The 16,767-nt window shown below is 52.8% G+C and overlaps 1 protein-coding gene across 1 annotated transcript in view; it reads right to left on the bottom strand.

The window, feature by feature from the left end:
* Nucleotides 1-15,039: 15,039 nt before the first annotated feature.
* Nucleotides 15,040-16,767, bottom strand: part of Epha2 (EPH receptor A2) — a 28,990-nt gene continuing 27,262 nt past the window's right edge. Inside the window, exon 17 of the mRNA XM_028753958.1 lies at nucleotides 15,040-16,023. Within this exon, the coding sequence (XP_028609791.1) occupies nucleotides 15,918-16,023 (106 nt within the window). The 3' untranslated portion in view covers nucleotides 15,040-15,917. The remainder of the gene's footprint in view (nucleotides 16,024-16,767) is intronic.

Here is a 16,767-nt window from a genome sequence, read left to right as displayed (position 1 = left end):
TACACACACACTCAAACACACACAGAGACCCACACTCACACACACACAGAGACAGACCCACACTCACATACACACAAACCCAAACTTACATACACACACATACTCACACACACACAGAGAGACCCAAACACACACATACACACACACACACACATACACACACACTAAACCACTGAACAAGAACAGCCTGGCTTGGTGACACTAGTCTCTAAGCACAGATACTGAGGAGTCTGGAACTTTGACACTTCAAACCTTCCATGGCTATAGAGTTCAAGGCTAGCCTGGGCAACTTGATAAGACACTTGCCTAAACAAAAAGTGAAAAGGAGGCTGGGGATGTAGCTGCAGTCTAGCCTGAGCTAGGCCCCAGGTACAATTCCCAGGACCCAAAGCAAACAACACTGAAAGCAGCACACCAAAGCAGGTTCTGAGACACTACGAGTGGCCTTGGATAGCTCGGGGCACGTGAATGTCACAGGCTGTAGGCCTCATTTCCGCCCATCCCACAGTTCTTCACACATTTGCTGGAGTTAAAAGTTCCATTCACTGAGCCTCTAACACACCAGAGTGGCACAAGGTGTTTTCTCTTGTTCACTGTCTCACAACGCATGGGGCCAAGTACCCAATCATCATGGAGTTCCTGTCCTGTCAAAGAACCTGCCTGGCTCACAGATGCCACTGCTCCGAGCAGGCACTTTGGTTTTAGGCTTCCTGGTTGGCCACATAGAACCTCTGAGGGAGAAAGAAACACCATAGACCCTTCACGGGAGGGAGGAACAGGCTAGACTAGAAAAATCCTACAGAAAGAAAGTAGACTCGGGGTCTCACATGGGCTAGACAGGTGTTCTACACCCTCTCCCTGAGCTGCAGCATTGCAGTGGTATGTGTGTGTGGTGTGTGTATGTGTGCTGTGTATGTGTCCGTGTATATATGTGTGGTTTGGTGTGTGTGTTATCTGTGTGTGTGTTATGGTATGTGTGTTGTGTATGTGTGTTATAGTGTGTGTGTGTGCGTGTGTGCCTGTGTAAATTATTTTTGTTTTTTTAAGACCTTGTTTCTCTGTATAGTCTTGCCTGTCCTGCAACGCGCTCTGTAGACCAGGCTGGCCTGGAACTCAGAGATCTGCCTGCCTCTGCCTCTGCCTTTGCTTGATTAAAGGTGTGCACCACCTCTGCCTGGCTTACTGAGTTAGTCTTTACTGGTTGAGTTTTGGCGGCTTCAGATCTCCAGGAGCTGAAAGTCATCTTGGGCTATATAGCAAGTTCAAGGCAAACCTGGGATTCATTCCCCTTGTCTGAATGAAGGAAGGAAGGGAGGGAGGGAGGAAGGAAGGAAGGAAGGAAGAAAGAAGGGAAGGAGGAACAGAGGGAGGGAGGGAGGGGCAGTGTCTGGGATATGGCCAAAGAGTAGTGGACAGCCTGTCCCTGGCCCAGTTCTGCCTGTGTCAGACCAGCTAAGCCTGGCTCCAGAGACTTTCTTTCTTTATTTATTTACTTATTTGTTTATTTACGTGTTGTGTTTTGTTTTTATATTTTTTTAAAAGTACATTTATTTATTTTATTTGTGTCCGTGTTTGTGCGCGTCTGTGTGATGTACGTGCATGCAGGCACGTGTGGAGGTCAGAGGACACGTTTTGAGAGTTCCCTCTCAGGCAGGTCCTGAGGCTTGGCAGCAGTCAATGCCCCCTACTTAGCCATCTCACCAGCCCTCTTGGTTTCTTACAGCTGCATCTGACATCTCTTTCTGCTCTCCACTCCCTCGCCCTCCCCCAACCCTGCACCACCCCACACCCCACCTCTCCCGACCCCCAACCCTTGTCTTATGGGGGCCGGGAGTCACAGTGCAGAAAGGAACAGGACTAAGGCAGGAGTAGGGTCAAGAAGTCTCCAAACTCTGGAAATCTCATCCTAAGATTGGCAGGGGTAGGATCACTGTCCCCGGCCCTGCCCAAGCCTGCATAAAGTCCCGTGCCCCCTACCTTTGTCCCGCAGGAGGAGGTCATGTAACCAGTAGCCAGGTTAAACTTTCTCTCCACTTAAAATGTCCTGTCCAGCAGCACCTGCCGTGGCCAATGACGTACACTCACCCGACAGATGCTACTCACCTCTGAAAGCTTTAACTAGCCCTTGGCCACCCCTAACTCCACATTAGCCAGCTATCTCAGTTAAACCTGTCGCACTTGCTGTTTGAGGTCTCCACTCCCTGTAGCCTTCCAGCCTTCCAGCTTCCTGATCCGGGTGGGGAAGTGGGAGACAGAGGGGCATGTGGTGGGGGCAGAGATGTTGGGGGTGGTGGGAACGACAGCTGAGGGGACCAGCCAAGCCTGTTCCTTAGGTGGGCTGCCTGAGGTGGGAATGGGGGGAGAGGGTGAGAGTTTGGTGGGGGATGGGAGTTTGGGAGGGTGGGGGGAGGGTGGAAAAAAGGAGCGACAGCTGATGGGACCAGACCCCTTCCCTGGGTATGCTGTTTGAGGTCTCCATCCCCTTGGGACTCCTTCCTGCCTTGCTCTGCCTAGGATTCCACCTGACTAACCAGGTACAGGCAGGCCTACAGCTGAAGGGCCCAGTCACCTCCTTTGCGACCAGAAGGCGTTGTTTGTGTCTTTCCGAAGGACCAGCCCAGACTTATTTGGGTCCCACCAGAAATGTCTGATACCACTCCTCCGACCAAGAAGATGGCCGGCTTCTCTCAGGCGGCTCAAGGACTGAGAAGACAAAGGAGGCCCCATGGGACAACCAGATCCTCCTGGAGGGGCCGCCATGACCTCGAGTGCACTGCCCAGGCCACGTGTCCTCCAGTCTCCCTCTCCTCTATTCTGTTTTTGTTACTCTTCATTTTAACTGGGCTGCCACCCAGCCTCTTCCTCATCATTCCAGTATCCACCACTGGAGACTCGCTGTGTCCCACAAGGGACAGAATGAAGTCATGGGAGCCCAGGATTGCCCACTTGAAGGATGCCAGACCAGGACTGAGATTGCCTTACACCCAACTCGATCTCCACCGCTCCCAGCCTTTGCTCCGCTTTCCTTAACACAACAGGGTTGACGACCTCCGTGAAGCCTCCCTATATGGAGGTCGCAGACATCTGAGATTCAGGAAGTGAATCCACCAGCCACGATGGCACGATGCTCGCCAACCTCAATGCTCACTCGTTTTTAGCTTTCCATTGGCCATCCCTCAGATGACCCGTAGGGAACGGGAGTTATAGGCAAGCCCTACCCTAACAGCAACGCCAAATACCCAGTGGCTAATGAACACATCTCCCGCCAGCTCGTCCCTGACTCCACTGACCAACTTGTTAACATCCTTCAACAGAAGAACCGAAAGGAGGTTCAAGCCACCCTTCCCTGGCTATGACACATCCAGTATCCAGCCAATCTCCTTTCCCTAACAGCCCACCGTCCCTCCTCTCAATACTTTCCCTGCGCCTCCCTCTCCCAGCCTCCATTGCCAACTGTTACCGTTTGCATAATCTCGGCCCAGGCACTATTAGAAGGTGTGACCCTGTTGGAGTTTGTGTGGCCTTGTTGGAGTAGGTGTGTCACTGTGAATGTGGGCTTTTAAAACCCTCGTCCTAGCTACCTTGGAAGTCAGTACTCTGCTAGCAGCCTCCAAATAAAGATGTAGAAGTCTCACCTCCTCCTGCCCCATGCTCCTGCCTTGATGATAACTGACCCTCTGAACCTGTAAGTCAGCCCCAATTAAATGTTGTCCTATAAGAGTTGCCTTGGTCATGGTGTCTGTTCACAGCAGTAAACCCTGACTAAGACAACAGCTGTTCCTATTAGTGAGTTACTAAACATTCCTCTTTTAAATCTACCCTACCCCCCTTTGTCTTGTAGAGCCCTCTTCAAGGTCCCATTCTACACGTTCCTGTGACATCACTGTCCCCAAGCCAGCGAGCGTTAACCCTCCTGCTCCTGTCCGGTGCAATGACAAAGTTATCAGTTCCCGCGTTAATCATCCTTTTCCAAGGTTTCTCCACTCCCCTATTAATTGTTCCCCAAGTTTATCTCTCTGAGTCCGAGGAACTCACCTCACATCTGAAGGGGCTGAGAGAAAAGGGAGGTCTTCATCCCTCTGCTCATCCGACTGGGTCTCAATGTCTCTCCGGGAGCCACTGGAGCAGCCTTTGTCCGAACATACTCTGGCCGGAGACTTCCGGGATAAGTTTGACCAGGCCATGGCTCCCACCATAGAGAACGGTCTTTCGAGCAACAGATCACCTCTCAGGCTTGGCTGGGGGGCAGGGTGTTCTACAAAACCAGAGACATTGGGACTTAGTGGCTGCTGAACTGGGAGGGACGTGCGTTTTCTTGGGGAGGAATGCTTTTAATTAATTTAAATTAAATGAAAAAATAAATTTTAATTTTTGCTTTTAATTTTTGCTTCTCTGTCAGTGAATCTGGACTGGTGGGACAAACTCTGCAGAAGCTCAAAGATCTGCATTGAGAACTCCAGGGAGGCACCCTTACCTCGTGGTACCCAGATCCCCGCTTTCCTCCACCCCCATGGATTGGCTTCTCCCCCATGGATTGGCTCCTCCCCATGGATTGGCTCCTCCCCATCCTGGTCTCTGTACTGGCCTTTGGGACTTTCCTCCTGACACTGCCTCATCAAATTTTGAAACCGACAGATAAGTAAGATTATAAGAATCAGTGCCAATCAGGCTCTGGTTAGACACCAAACCATTCCCAACCTAGAGGCTGATGGCTGTGCTGATGTTTTCCCCTTTATAAAACAAAAAAGGGGGTGTGGGTCCAGGGAGCCATGGGACCCAGAGGAGCAGGCCTGGAGCTAGAGTGGGTCTGAGGTGTAACCAAATCCCAGAAACCTCACCCGGAGATGGGCAAGGGCAGGACCTCCTCTTATCTGGGTCTGCGTGTCCTGGTGCTGGTAGCCCTGAGCACGCACCCCCACTTTGCCACACAGGAGGAGGTTACGTAACAGGTGGCCAATTTCCTTTCTCTTATAAGGTCATGTCCATCAGCAGCTGGAATTCCTCCTCATACAAATGAGCTGGCTTCATTACCCTGGTCAGTGATGTACACTCACCCCGATAGCCCCCTCTCACCCCCCAAAAGTTTAAATAGCCTTTGTCCCCCCCCCCAATTAAATGAGCTGTCTCACTGAAGCCTGTCTCCCAAGAGTCTGTTCTCTCAGGATCCGTGGTCATGATGGATGGTGGTCATGCTGCACGGGACGGGAAGCAGGGACCAGTGCCTCTCTAGTGTCTTCTCTATAGAGCCTTCTCTTCTGGGCTGGGTCATCTTTTGGGATTTGGAGCAGGCCCCTGGGTGAGAGCCACCGACCAGAAGAAAATGAAACCACAGTGTCTTCTCTGGATCTTCTGCTTCTGTGCAGCTCCTCCCCTCAGACACGACACTGCTGTGCTATGGGGTCTCTGGTCACTCCATCCCTAACCCATCCTCTCTGGGACCTCCCCTAAGACATACCCCATCCTCCCCAGCCTCCTACCCTCAGCCCCCCTCCCCTGAAGTCTGTCTCTCCTCTGGTGGCTCCAGTGGTTTGGATACCCTTAGCTCCAGCTGCCCGCATGACCTCACTTTTCCCACCACACACACAACACACAACACACACACAAATTCACAGTGAGTTCATACAAACACACAAGAACACACACAACACACATACAAACATGCACACACTGAAGTACACACACACACACATACACATCCCTTCTGGGTGTGTCTTACTAGATCTGAGGCAGCATTGGCTCCTCCCATGGACCGCGGTCAGGAGCCTGCCTACCTCATCAGGTTGGGGGAGGGGAGGGAACAGAGACTAAACTCACAAGAGGCCCGGCAAGCTGGGCTCGCAGAGAACCAGCTCTGCTCAGGGTGCAGCCTGGCCATACTCTGCAAAACCCCTCTTCCAGTAGCCTCCCGTCTGCTGGGGACCTGAGTATGTAGGGCAAGATCTTCCCACCCCCGAGGAACTGACAGTCAGCCCTCTGCTTTCTGCAAAGTAGGGAGACTCTGGCATGTGCCTCAGTTTCTTCCTCTGGAAACCAGAGTCCGGGTGCCAGTCTGGTGGTGTTGCTGGCAAGCTACAAGCCCTGGGCAGTGATTCGCAGACTCCCTCCTTCAAGCCCCCAGTTCTGGGTCCTGGACACCTCTCTAGCTAGCCATCCACTAGTGGCCTGTGTCCAGGAGAGCTTCCCAGCAGACTTGGGGGGTCGGAGGGAAGGGGTAACCGGCCTTCTGCCTTTTAATTTAGATTCCTGGGTTTATGGCAGGAAGCACGGACTGACTGACGCTGTAATTAAGGCAAATCCTGAAGCCAGAGCAGGCAGAGAGTGGAGCTCAATAGAAGGCTGATTCCCACATCTCACTCTCCAGCCCAAGTCCCAACCTCAGAGCTTCAGCAGGCACCCCTGCCTCAGCGCTACAGCACGGACACCATTCTGCATCCCGGAGAAGCCGCGCTGGGTGACTGCACACCAAAGGTCTCACTGCACATGCGTGCATCTCCTCCCGACACCTGCAGCCATCTATCCCAGGAGTGCAGGGAGGGTTCAGACTCTGAAACTAAAGGGTCTGTCTTCACTGAGCACACCCAACCCCCCAGTCTGCATTCCTGAGGAGTCTGGGCAGAGTCTGGTCAGGGATACTGTGGGAGGAGCAGATCCCACCCAGGGTCAAGAGCAGGGCAGGAGCTTAGGGCTGAGTGCCCGGCCTGCTGCAGAAGCCTGGCAGCCAACGCCTGGGGCAGTGCTGTCGGAAGACCTGGGGACTCAGCATCTCCTAGAGCTTCTTCCACTCGTGGGCCCAAGAGCTGGAGCTCAGATTGTCTGCATGTCTCTGGTCCTTACGGGCTCTCCTGCTTCCTTCATGTAAGATCCATCAGAAGGGAGCAATTGTCTTCAGGAAGAGTGTTCTCTCTCACAGTACATACACAGGGCTTTTACCTCCCGACCCCTCATCCCCTCTTCCTTCCTTGGCCTCCCAGGCTCTGTGCCTTTCAGCAACCCGTGCCCTCTGTGGACCTCTGAGGTAAGAATTAGTGGTCTGGGCTTGACCAGTGGCTCGGGCCTAGAATCCCAGCTACCTGGAAGGTTGAAGGTTGAAAGTTCAAGTCCTGCCTGGGCTATAATATAATAGAGATGCTGCCCAAAAATAAAAGGTTTAAAAAAGAAAAGAAGAGGGCTGAGTAGCTGGCGAGATGACCCAGCAGGTAAAGAAGCTTGCTGCCAAGTCTGACGACCTGAGTTCGAATCTCAGAACCCTCATGGTGAAAGGAGAGAACTGACTTCCCCAGATTGTCCTCTGGTCTTCACATATGTATTGCAGCATACATGTGTGTACACACACACACACACACACACACACACACACACACAAAAGTAAATGCAATTTTATAGAAAGAAGATTGTAAAGACAGGTTAGTATACACAAGGTTCTAGGTTCGATCCCCAGGACTGCAAAGAGGGGCATGGACAGACTTAGGGTTTCTTTTTTTTTTTTTTCCGTTTTTTGAGACAGGGTTTCTCTGTGTAGCCCTGGCTGTCCTGGAACTCACTCTACAGACCAGGCTGGCTTCGAACTCAAAAATCCGCCTGCCTCTGCCTCCCAAGTGCCCGGCGACGTAGGTTTTCTAATTTCATAATCTGGTCCCAACCCCAGAATACATTATCAAGCATCAAGTCACAGAACAGCTGAGGCGAGGGAAAGCACAGAGCACATGGGACTTGCTCAGCTCCCAACTTGCCAGGGGTCATTTTTTACCTCAATTACTTAGTCTTTACCATGGGGTTTGGGGTCTGACCTGAGCTGTCTTGGGAGGATGTGTCTGTGTGTCACAGTGGGCTGGGTCTGCTACTGTGGACGGTTGACATCCTATGGGGCTGCCTGGTGGGCAGCTCGGCCTAAACCCCATGGAGCGAACCCTGGGGTCTGAGGCCTGAAATGGAGGCTGAAGGGAGGGGGTGTTAGGCATTCCACAGGCTGGGGAGAAAGGGGGCTTTGTTCCCTGAAATTGAGCCACCCCCAGCCTCCTTGAATGCCCAGGCACTCTGCCAATGACAGAGAAGCCCACACTGTGGCGGTGGGGAAGCTGAGGTCCCTGCTGGAGCCACAGTCTGCTCGAGCCTGGGTATCTCCCATCAGCTGCGCCTCCTCAGATCTAAGGCTTTGGAACAGTGCAACACAGGGCGCAGGTGCCGGCCAGGAGCCCGAGAGAGATGGAGTTGTTCTTATTGTGAACCATAAAGGCACCTGGCATCAGCCAGGGGTGGGGTAAGGAGTGCTGGCCTGCCTTGGCCAATTCCATACTACCCTCAGTTCACAAATGGTAAACTGAGGCTCAGAGAAACACTACATACTGAGAAAAAAAATCCATAAGGCCAAGCGTGAGACTCTGAATTCCCACTGGCTCTTCCTTCCAGCCACGGGGAGCATAAAGATTTCTGGGAATACAGGACATGAGGTTTGTCCTTCTCTGAACTGTCAGAATGGCCATGTCTGGCAAGGGTGCTGGCCAGTACCCTGTATGCTTATGAAGTTAGCTCTTGGTCTGTGTCTAAAAGTGTTTGTTGATGTCTGGGTAGCAGGTCTCTGATATGCTCCCTTGCTCGGCTCCCCTCCTCTGTGTCTTAAGCCTGCCTCGCCCAGGCCTATCAAAGACTTCCGCTCTCTGGCTCTTGACTGTCCTTTTTCTTGACCCAACCGCTGGGGTTCCTTGGGGCTTCTCTCTTCATTCCACAAGCAGAGTACTGGAGAGCTGGCGCTGGGCTTCTAGACTCTGCCTGCAGCCTCTTCTATTGAGCCTAGCTTTGTGGGTGATGTGTGTGTGTGTGTGTGTGTGTGTGTGTTGGGAAGCTTATGACAGCCCGCAGTGGTGGTGGCTAGGCCTTGTCCTGACCTGGAGGCCCAGCTGGGGGTAGGGAGAGCAGGCTTTGGAATGCATAACTCTTGTGCCCACCCCTTCTTCAGACATGGTTATAATACAAAGTCCCTTCCTTTGTCCAGACCTCTGCTTAATAGGATTGGGCAGGGTAGACAGTGGGCCTCTGGTGGGGCAGGACTCCCCCTGCATAGTCACAATGGGGGCCCTGTGACGTCATACTGCCCCCTGCTGTGATGTTAGGGACTGTGATAAGAGCCCTTCCCAGACTAGGGGTGGGGCAGAGGGCTGGGGACTGGGCCATGGGGGCGGAATGGGACACCTGCACCTTAGCATTAGGCCTAGGCTGGATGGTACAAAGAACAGTACGCACACACACACACACACATGCACACACAGTTGTTCAGAAGTCAGTTGTCCAAAAGGGGTGACATACAGTTCTGCAGGCCACTAAGCTGCTGTCATATAAACATGGCGGGCAATAGAAGGCTTCACAAAGGGTTCTTGGAGAAGCAGGGTAGATGTATTATGGTATGGGGACAGTTTCCAGGCCTATGGGGTGGGGGTGGGGCTTTGCAGGGAGAAGGTGGGCCTGGGGAATTAGTGTGAATCAGGGGACAGCGGAGAGCCAGAGCCCTGAGTCGAGGAGCAGTAACTTGATGCAGACATTGGGATTGGCCAGGAGCCCCTGGACCTCGTCCCTGATGGAGAAGGGCCTGACCATCCAGCAGGAGACCTGGTCCTGAGCTGCCAGGCTCTGCCAGACCAATGTGGAAACTTCATGGCTTGGCCTGAGCTGCAGCCTGGGAATGTGATGAGGCTGCAGAATCGGGGCCTGGGCCCAGGGGGAGGCAGGGGCCCCGTCCTTAGCAGGGTGCCTACCGCTTCCCAGAACCAGGGCCTGCCTCACCCATGGCCAACAGTTTCAGAATGAACCCAGAGTGGGACCTGCTGCCTGGGTGCTGAGGCTAGGGATACAAGTCTATGTGTGTGGCGGGGGGGTCACCCTGCACTTCCTCACGCGACAACACAGACACCAAAGACTCAAGGGCCCCTTGGTGTGGAGGCTGACAAGGAAACTCTTACAGGGATGCTCATCCTCGGCCTGTGGTTGTTTCCACCCTATTCCAAGAGAAACCACACAGGCTCCGAATGTCAGAGCAAGCAACGGGGTTGAACTTGTCATATTCCGAAGTATTGGTCATCTTGTAGCTGAGGCATTTTGCTCTGACTTCTGTAACCTCACCAAACCTTGATGTTTCCATCTGTAAAATGGAGTAAATGAGTGTCTCTCAGGGGACTGTAACCCTTTCAGTAAGGCAGGGGGTGGAGGGGGGCTGAGGGTGGAGGGGGTCTGAGGGTGTAAGGAGGGTGTAAGTTGATACGTAGAGTACTTGTCTCACATACAGGAAACCTGGGTTCAATCCCCGTTACTGCCTAAACCAGGACAGAGTGGGAGAGATGCCATCTGTCATCCAGCACTCAGATCTGGGGGACGGAAGGAGATCATAAGGACAGCATTGTTCCTGGTCAGAGGAGAGCGTGTGTCTCCTCAGTCTCTGTCTTTTTTTTTTTTTTTTTTTTTTAGTTTTTTTCAAGACAGGGTTTCTCTGTGTAGCTCTGGCTGTCCTGGAACTCACTCTGTAGACCAGGCTGGCCTCGAACTCAGAAATCCGCCTGCCTCTGCCTCCCAAGTGCTGTGTTTAAAGGTGTGCGCCACCACTGCCCTGCTTGGGTCTCTGTCTATTGACAGGCACGGAAAGACTCAATAGTTGACTACGGCTCCAACCAGCCAATGGGAGCTGGATAGGTGGGAGTACCTACACAGTATTTACACCCACTCCCTAAATCCACGTCTTCAAAGACTGTCCTCCGTACGATATACAATGCCACTGAACCCCGGGTCCCCAAGCTTCCTCCTCTTTCCCCTCTCATTTTGTTGCTCACTGAGCAAATGGGTATGGAGAGGCTGGTGGGTGCTAGGCATTGTTCTGGATGCTGGTACCCCAGACATTGCACATAGCATGGGTGTGCCTGAGATGGGGGAGGGGCGCTGCAAACCCCAGAACTTCATGCACCCACTCTCTTGGCTTGTTTGGTTCCAGCCGCATTGCTATTCCCCAGGCCTGCTTGTCCCAGGCGGAAGCCGCAGCCATAGCTGAAGGGTGGGAAGTAGGAAGGAGGGGCAGAGAGCCTGCTGGGCCTGGATTTACTAATTAACTGGGAAAATCTCAGGCGGGTGGTGCCTGGTGAGACTGTTTTAACTTGCTTCCAGACCTGGAGCCTTGGGGGAAGGGGCTCCCCACCCGGCATCCTCTAATTGCAACCTTGGCCTCTATCTGGACTTTGCTGAGCCCATCAAAGGGCTGCCGCCGTCCCTGCAGCCTGGAGCCCAGGAAGGGCAGCCGAGAAGACTGAGGTCGGAGATACTGGCTCTTCTTAGGGTGGGAATGAGCAGGCGGTGTTGTAGGGCTGTTGACAGCAGGGTCACCGAAGAGTCAGTATGGTAATGGCGCGGAGGAGGCTTATCCTAGCCAAATGAAGCCCAGGTGGAAAAGGGTTAGCCACACCCACAGACGATGGGTGTCGAGGCAGCACGGGGCTCTTCTGGAGTACACTCTTCTCCCCTCACCTTCCTGGCTCTTCCTACCTTATTTAGCCTCAGATAGTGGGTCTGTCTCTAGACATTCCAGGCTGGGCCAGATGGCCCTCTCTGGTTTCTTTTCCTAAGCCTCACTCCCGTTGTCATGGTCACCACTTCTGCTGCTGGTCCTGGTGGAGACAGCAAGTGTCCTCAGAGGGTTCTGGATCAAGCCTGGTCTCTGTGCTGGCCTCACAGAACAGCAGTTTTAGGAAAGAACCAAATAGCAAGGCATTTGGGTGCCTGGGAGTGGACAGTGCTCCAGAATGGTCCAGAGCTCCCCAGATCTTTGTCTCTGTCTCCCCACCCCCCTTTTCCCTTGATCTGAGACAGGGTCTCATGTAGCCCAGGCTAGCCTCCAGCTCCCAATATAGCAGAGATCTTCAAACACCTGGTCCTCTCGCCGAGTCGATAGGTGCTTGTCACCAAGTCCAGCCGCTGAGACCTTGTTTATGGAGCTCACGGTTGGCAGAGCGGGCAGCTTCCTGTTACGGCGGTTGAAGATGGCACCTGGGAAGTTGGTCTTGACTTTTCTCCCTAGAGAGCTGAGTGGCTCTGGCAGGTTCCACACTGCCCTGGCCTCAGCATTCAAACATTTTAAATGGGCCATCAGCAATGCTCATCTGGAAGGGTTGCTGGACAGTGGCAGTGGCACAGAGCAGGTACACGGAGTTGTAGGTGGTGGCTGGCGGCCAGGGGTTCCCTGCTGTGCGCTGTCTCCCTTTTACCCACAGCACTCTGGCAACATCTGTTTGCTTTTAACTGGCGATGTTGACTTTGATCCTTGGTTACATCGACACTAGCCAGCCTTCCCCCACCGGAGCTTACTCTTTCTCTCGTGAGCCTTACTATTCTTCCATACTTCCTTAAGAGTTTGTTTCTAACCTGGGGGTCGGTGGTGCACACCTTTCATATCGGCACTCAGGAGACAGAGGCAGGCTGATCTCTGAGTTCAAGGCCAGCCCAGTCTGAAGTGAGTTTTAGGACAGCCAAGACTACACAGAGAAACCCAGCTGGGAAAAAAAAAAAGATTTTGTTCTTAATTATATGTTGTGTGTATCTGTGCACATAAGGGCAGTTGTCTGTGGAGACCAGAAGAGGGTGTTGGATCCCCCTGTAGCTGAGGTGACAGGTGAGCTGCCATGTAGGTGCTGGGAATTGAACTCAGGTTCCCTGCAAAGGCAATACCACTGAGCCATCTCTCCAGAGCCAACACTTCCTTTCTTTGGACGAGCCAACAGTCCATTAGCAAAGGAGCGGGGACGTGAACTCTACCTAGGGTAGAGAGAATCTAAATGAATTATTTGGAAATCTGTAAGATCAATCTGTCTATCCACCCATCATCTATTTTTGAAACAAGGTCTCTCTGTGTAGCTCAGGCTAGCCCCAAACTCATCCTCCTCCTCCTATTTCAGCCTCCCTGGTGCTGTGATTCCAAGGTGTATCACCATGCTTGACTCTTCCCCCCACTTATTTGTTAACTCTGCTGTTTATTTGTGCTAGCGTGATCTCATGTGTGTTTCTTTCGTACTTTGGGCCCTGCAGTGATGTCACCGTATTTGCTCACCTTGCCCTAGGTCCGCCCACTGGAGGCTTTGTCACCTTGTCCCTGTGTGTCAACATGGTTGTCTTCTCTGGAGTCCTTTCTCAGTCTCTGTAGATGCTCCCAGCTCACCCTGGAGTTTCCTAAGGCTGGCTATAGGGGATGTCATTGCCCCCAGGCTGCCAAGGGAACACCCTCGGGGGTGTTTCATTTAAAGAAGTTTGGGGAGGACAAAATGGCTCAGTTTGCAGAAGTGCGTATGCGGATCTCAGAATCCCCAAGGCTGAAGGAGAATCTACCAAAACTTCCCTTGGATCTTCACACACGGACTGTGGTGTGCACACGTGTACACACACACACACACACACACACACACATGCTATACACCGAAGAATAATGATACAATCCAATGACGAGTTAACTTTTGCTGATTAAAGCATCCTTTGGGATGTACAGGTAGCCGCCGACCGGTACCATCCCTTGGCCTCTTGAGCCCTGGGCCATCTTGCATCCCCCAGTTGGTGCCAGCATCTTCCAGGTCCTTAGGTAAGCCTTACGTACATCCGGTGGAAGGGAGAAAGCACAAGAGGCTGACACTCTTAACGCTGAACCACATCCTGTCCTCATGGCTGCTCATGGTGGGACATCAATAGTTCCTTGGGGACAGGACCTTCAATGATTCTTCAAACTCAAGAACCTAGACTGTCAGTGGGGACCCTGGCTCCTCTTCCAAAGTGACACTAGTCACCCTGGCGAGGTCAGATAAGGGTCAGGCATAGAGAGCCTGACTCAGCCACTGTGCCTAGGACACTCAGGTGGTCTAGCCTGGCCCTAACGGGCAGGGACGCAGCTGCCTGAGTGTCGGTGTGTGACCCAAGTCCAGCCACACCCGACACAGGCACATCTCACCAGTGTTGAGTGGATTGGAACCCAGAGAGGTGCCAGACGGAGCAAGGACAACACCCCAGAGCAAGCGGGGTGCTTCCTCATCCGTGTTAGTCTCTCCTGTCTCCCCACAACTCCAGGCTGAGAGTCAGGCAGCCTGAGCTCTGAGCTTACCTGACTCTAATCGTGCCGCACCCTGCTTAAAACCTTCAATGGCTCCCTCTGGCCTTCGACTTAAGTCCTCACTGCGGGACCCGTCTTACGAGGCCCGGGAGATCTCTCAGACATACCACGTCATGCCTTAATAACATCAAATTGCCTGTGGCTCCTTTGCACAACTGTGGTTTCACGCCCCCGTGCCGGCTCTGCCTGCCCTGCTCCCTCCAACTGCCTCGCTGGTTCTGCCTAGCACCGAGAGGCAGCCCCAGGGGCCTCCTCCGGGGAAGCCTTCCTTTGGAAGCTCTACTAACTTGATCATTCCCCCTGTGCGCAACATCTTCTGAAGTCCCCACTATGAACAACCTGACACGGAGATCCAGGAGAGTTTAAATGCTTGGGATTTGAAACGGAGCTTCTGACTTCCTTCAAGGCTTTTGCTGTGTGACTTTGAGCAAGTCACTGACCGTCTCTGAGCTTCAGTTTCTTCATGAGAAAACGGGGCATTCCCAACCCCTTTCAGTTTTGCTCTCTTTATCCTATGTGGCCTCAGGCAAGTTTGGTCATTGGATTCAGCCTCAGTTTTCCTCGTCCATAAAATGGGGATGCCCACAGAAATTCATGAATGCTAAAACTCCAACGTTACAAAACTTGTGAAAGGCTTTGTAGCCAGTCCCCCTCCTCTCCACAACAGCCAGCTACACACACCGGGGTGAGGAGGCTGATAGCTGCTCTTACTGCCTCCCAACCCTACAGAAGCCTCGAGATCAAAGGTGATCAGGCCTGCTAGTGTGGAGGCTGGGGGCACGCTCCTGGGGCCCCTGCCCACTTTCTCCAAGGGTGATACAACACCCTCCCTTGTTGTAGAAGCCGCTCTATTTAAACACTTGGATTCCAAAGGTCCCCTTTACTCCAAAGACAGCAACAGACCCCGGGAATGAAAGCCAAAATCACTTTGAACCATCTGCAACTTTATTCCAGAGCAGAAATAAGTCATTTTCTAACAATAAATATAAAAAAATAATAATAAGTTAAGGTTCGAAAAAAAAAAAAAACAACAAAAACAACCCAATAAAACAAATCTGTAACACTGACAGCGACAGTTGTCCAGAGGGGCTGGAGACGGGGTGGCTGGGTGGGAAGTCTCCTGCAGGTCCGGCCAGCCCCAGCCCCGGGAACGTCTGTTGCAGAGTCTCCTCTGTCCCCAGCCCTGGCAAGGTCCCTGCCACACACTCATTCTTTCCACAAGTATAAAATATATATTTAAAAAAAAACCTCAACACAGCCAAGCATCCTGAGACGGCCCTAGGAAAGCAAGAAACTGGCCCTCGAGGGCGGAGGGCAGAGCCATGGGTCTGTAGAAGGCACTGGGAGATTGCTGTGGCCCCACCCAGCCAAGTCCAAAACCTACCCTCTAACTAGGGGTGGGGCTTACAGTGCCCTAGTCATATGGTCCTGGGCTTAGTCCTTAGCCTCGGCTCCTGAGGTGGCCTCTTGGGGACAAAAGATGATGAAGTGGAAATCTCCCTCGTGGATACCGATGGTCTTGGCGGAACTCTAGCCTCCTGGGACGCTGGGAATGCCACAGCAAACTGCTAAGTGCTTAGCTGGGTCCTTTGTAAGGGAAGAGAACCTTGATCAGGATCCAGGCGTTTCCTAGCTCATGGCAGGGTGTCATTCAAGAGCCCCCCTGCAGAGTCCTCAGGGAGGCATAGAGGAGGAAGACAGAAATAAATAAAGTTCCAGTGGCCCAGCACCAGGTCGGCAGGGAAACCACTGTGGCTCTTCAAGTATTGTTGGTCAAGGTGGGCACGGGGCCCTGTCGGACTCAGATGGGAATCCCCACTGTGTTGACCTGGTCCTTGAGTCCCAGCAGGCTGTAGGCAATGCGCTTCTGGTGGCCGGGAAGACGCACACCGATCCGTTTGATGTCACTGTGGGTGAAGAGGAAGAGAGGAAGGGTCAGGGAGAGGGAGGCAGAGAGGAAGGCCAGAGAGGGGGCTTTGCAGACCTGTGGTAAGGGGGTTCCAGTTATGGAGGCTGGAGGGTTCATATTCTAACATGGTCTGCCACCCAGAGTTGAGAACATGATACACTCCCTCAATAAAATCTTTACAGGGGGTCTGGGATAGGTGCTCTTTGTGTGTGTGCATGTATTCACATGTGTATGGCTGTACACATGTGTGTACATGCACAGGGAGGCCAAAGCACAATCTTAACTTAGGAGCTGCCCACTTTATTTCGAGACAGGGTCTCTCGGCGGCAAGCTCCGAGAATCTGCCTGTCTCAGCACTGGGATTCCAAAGGGCAGCCACTGCGGCCAGCTTCTTTTTGATGTGGGGTTTTGGGGATTTGAACTCAGTTCCTCACGCTTGGCAAGCAAGCACTGTATGGCTAAACTTTGCCCCGCTTTAGTTGTTCTTACCCATCTTGCAGATAAGGGAAGTGAAACTCAAGAGAGTTATAGAGTCTTAGATTCTGAGGCCATGCTGATGGGAGGTGCCAGAACTGGTCACTAACTACACCAGCAGTAAAGAAATGTCGCCCTGTCTCCTTCCCTTGCTGGGGAACCCCCCCCCTCTAAGCAGCAGGAGGCATCTTCAGTTGCTAATGAGCCTTCCAGTCTAAGGCTCTGCTAGACTCCAGTGGATGAGGCTCGCACAGGTCACCACAGGAAG

Source organism: Grammomys surdaster, unplaced genomic scaffold (assembly GCF_004785775.1).
Source record: "Grammomys surdaster isolate TR1022 unplaced genomic scaffold, NIH_TR_1.0 125977, whole genome shotgun sequence".
Taxonomy (NCBI): domain Eukaryota; kingdom Metazoa; phylum Chordata; class Mammalia; order Rodentia; family Muridae; genus Grammomys; species Grammomys surdaster.
The sequence above is the reverse complement of the archived record's forward strand: the minus strand, read 5'-3'. Positions and strand labels throughout refer to the sequence as shown.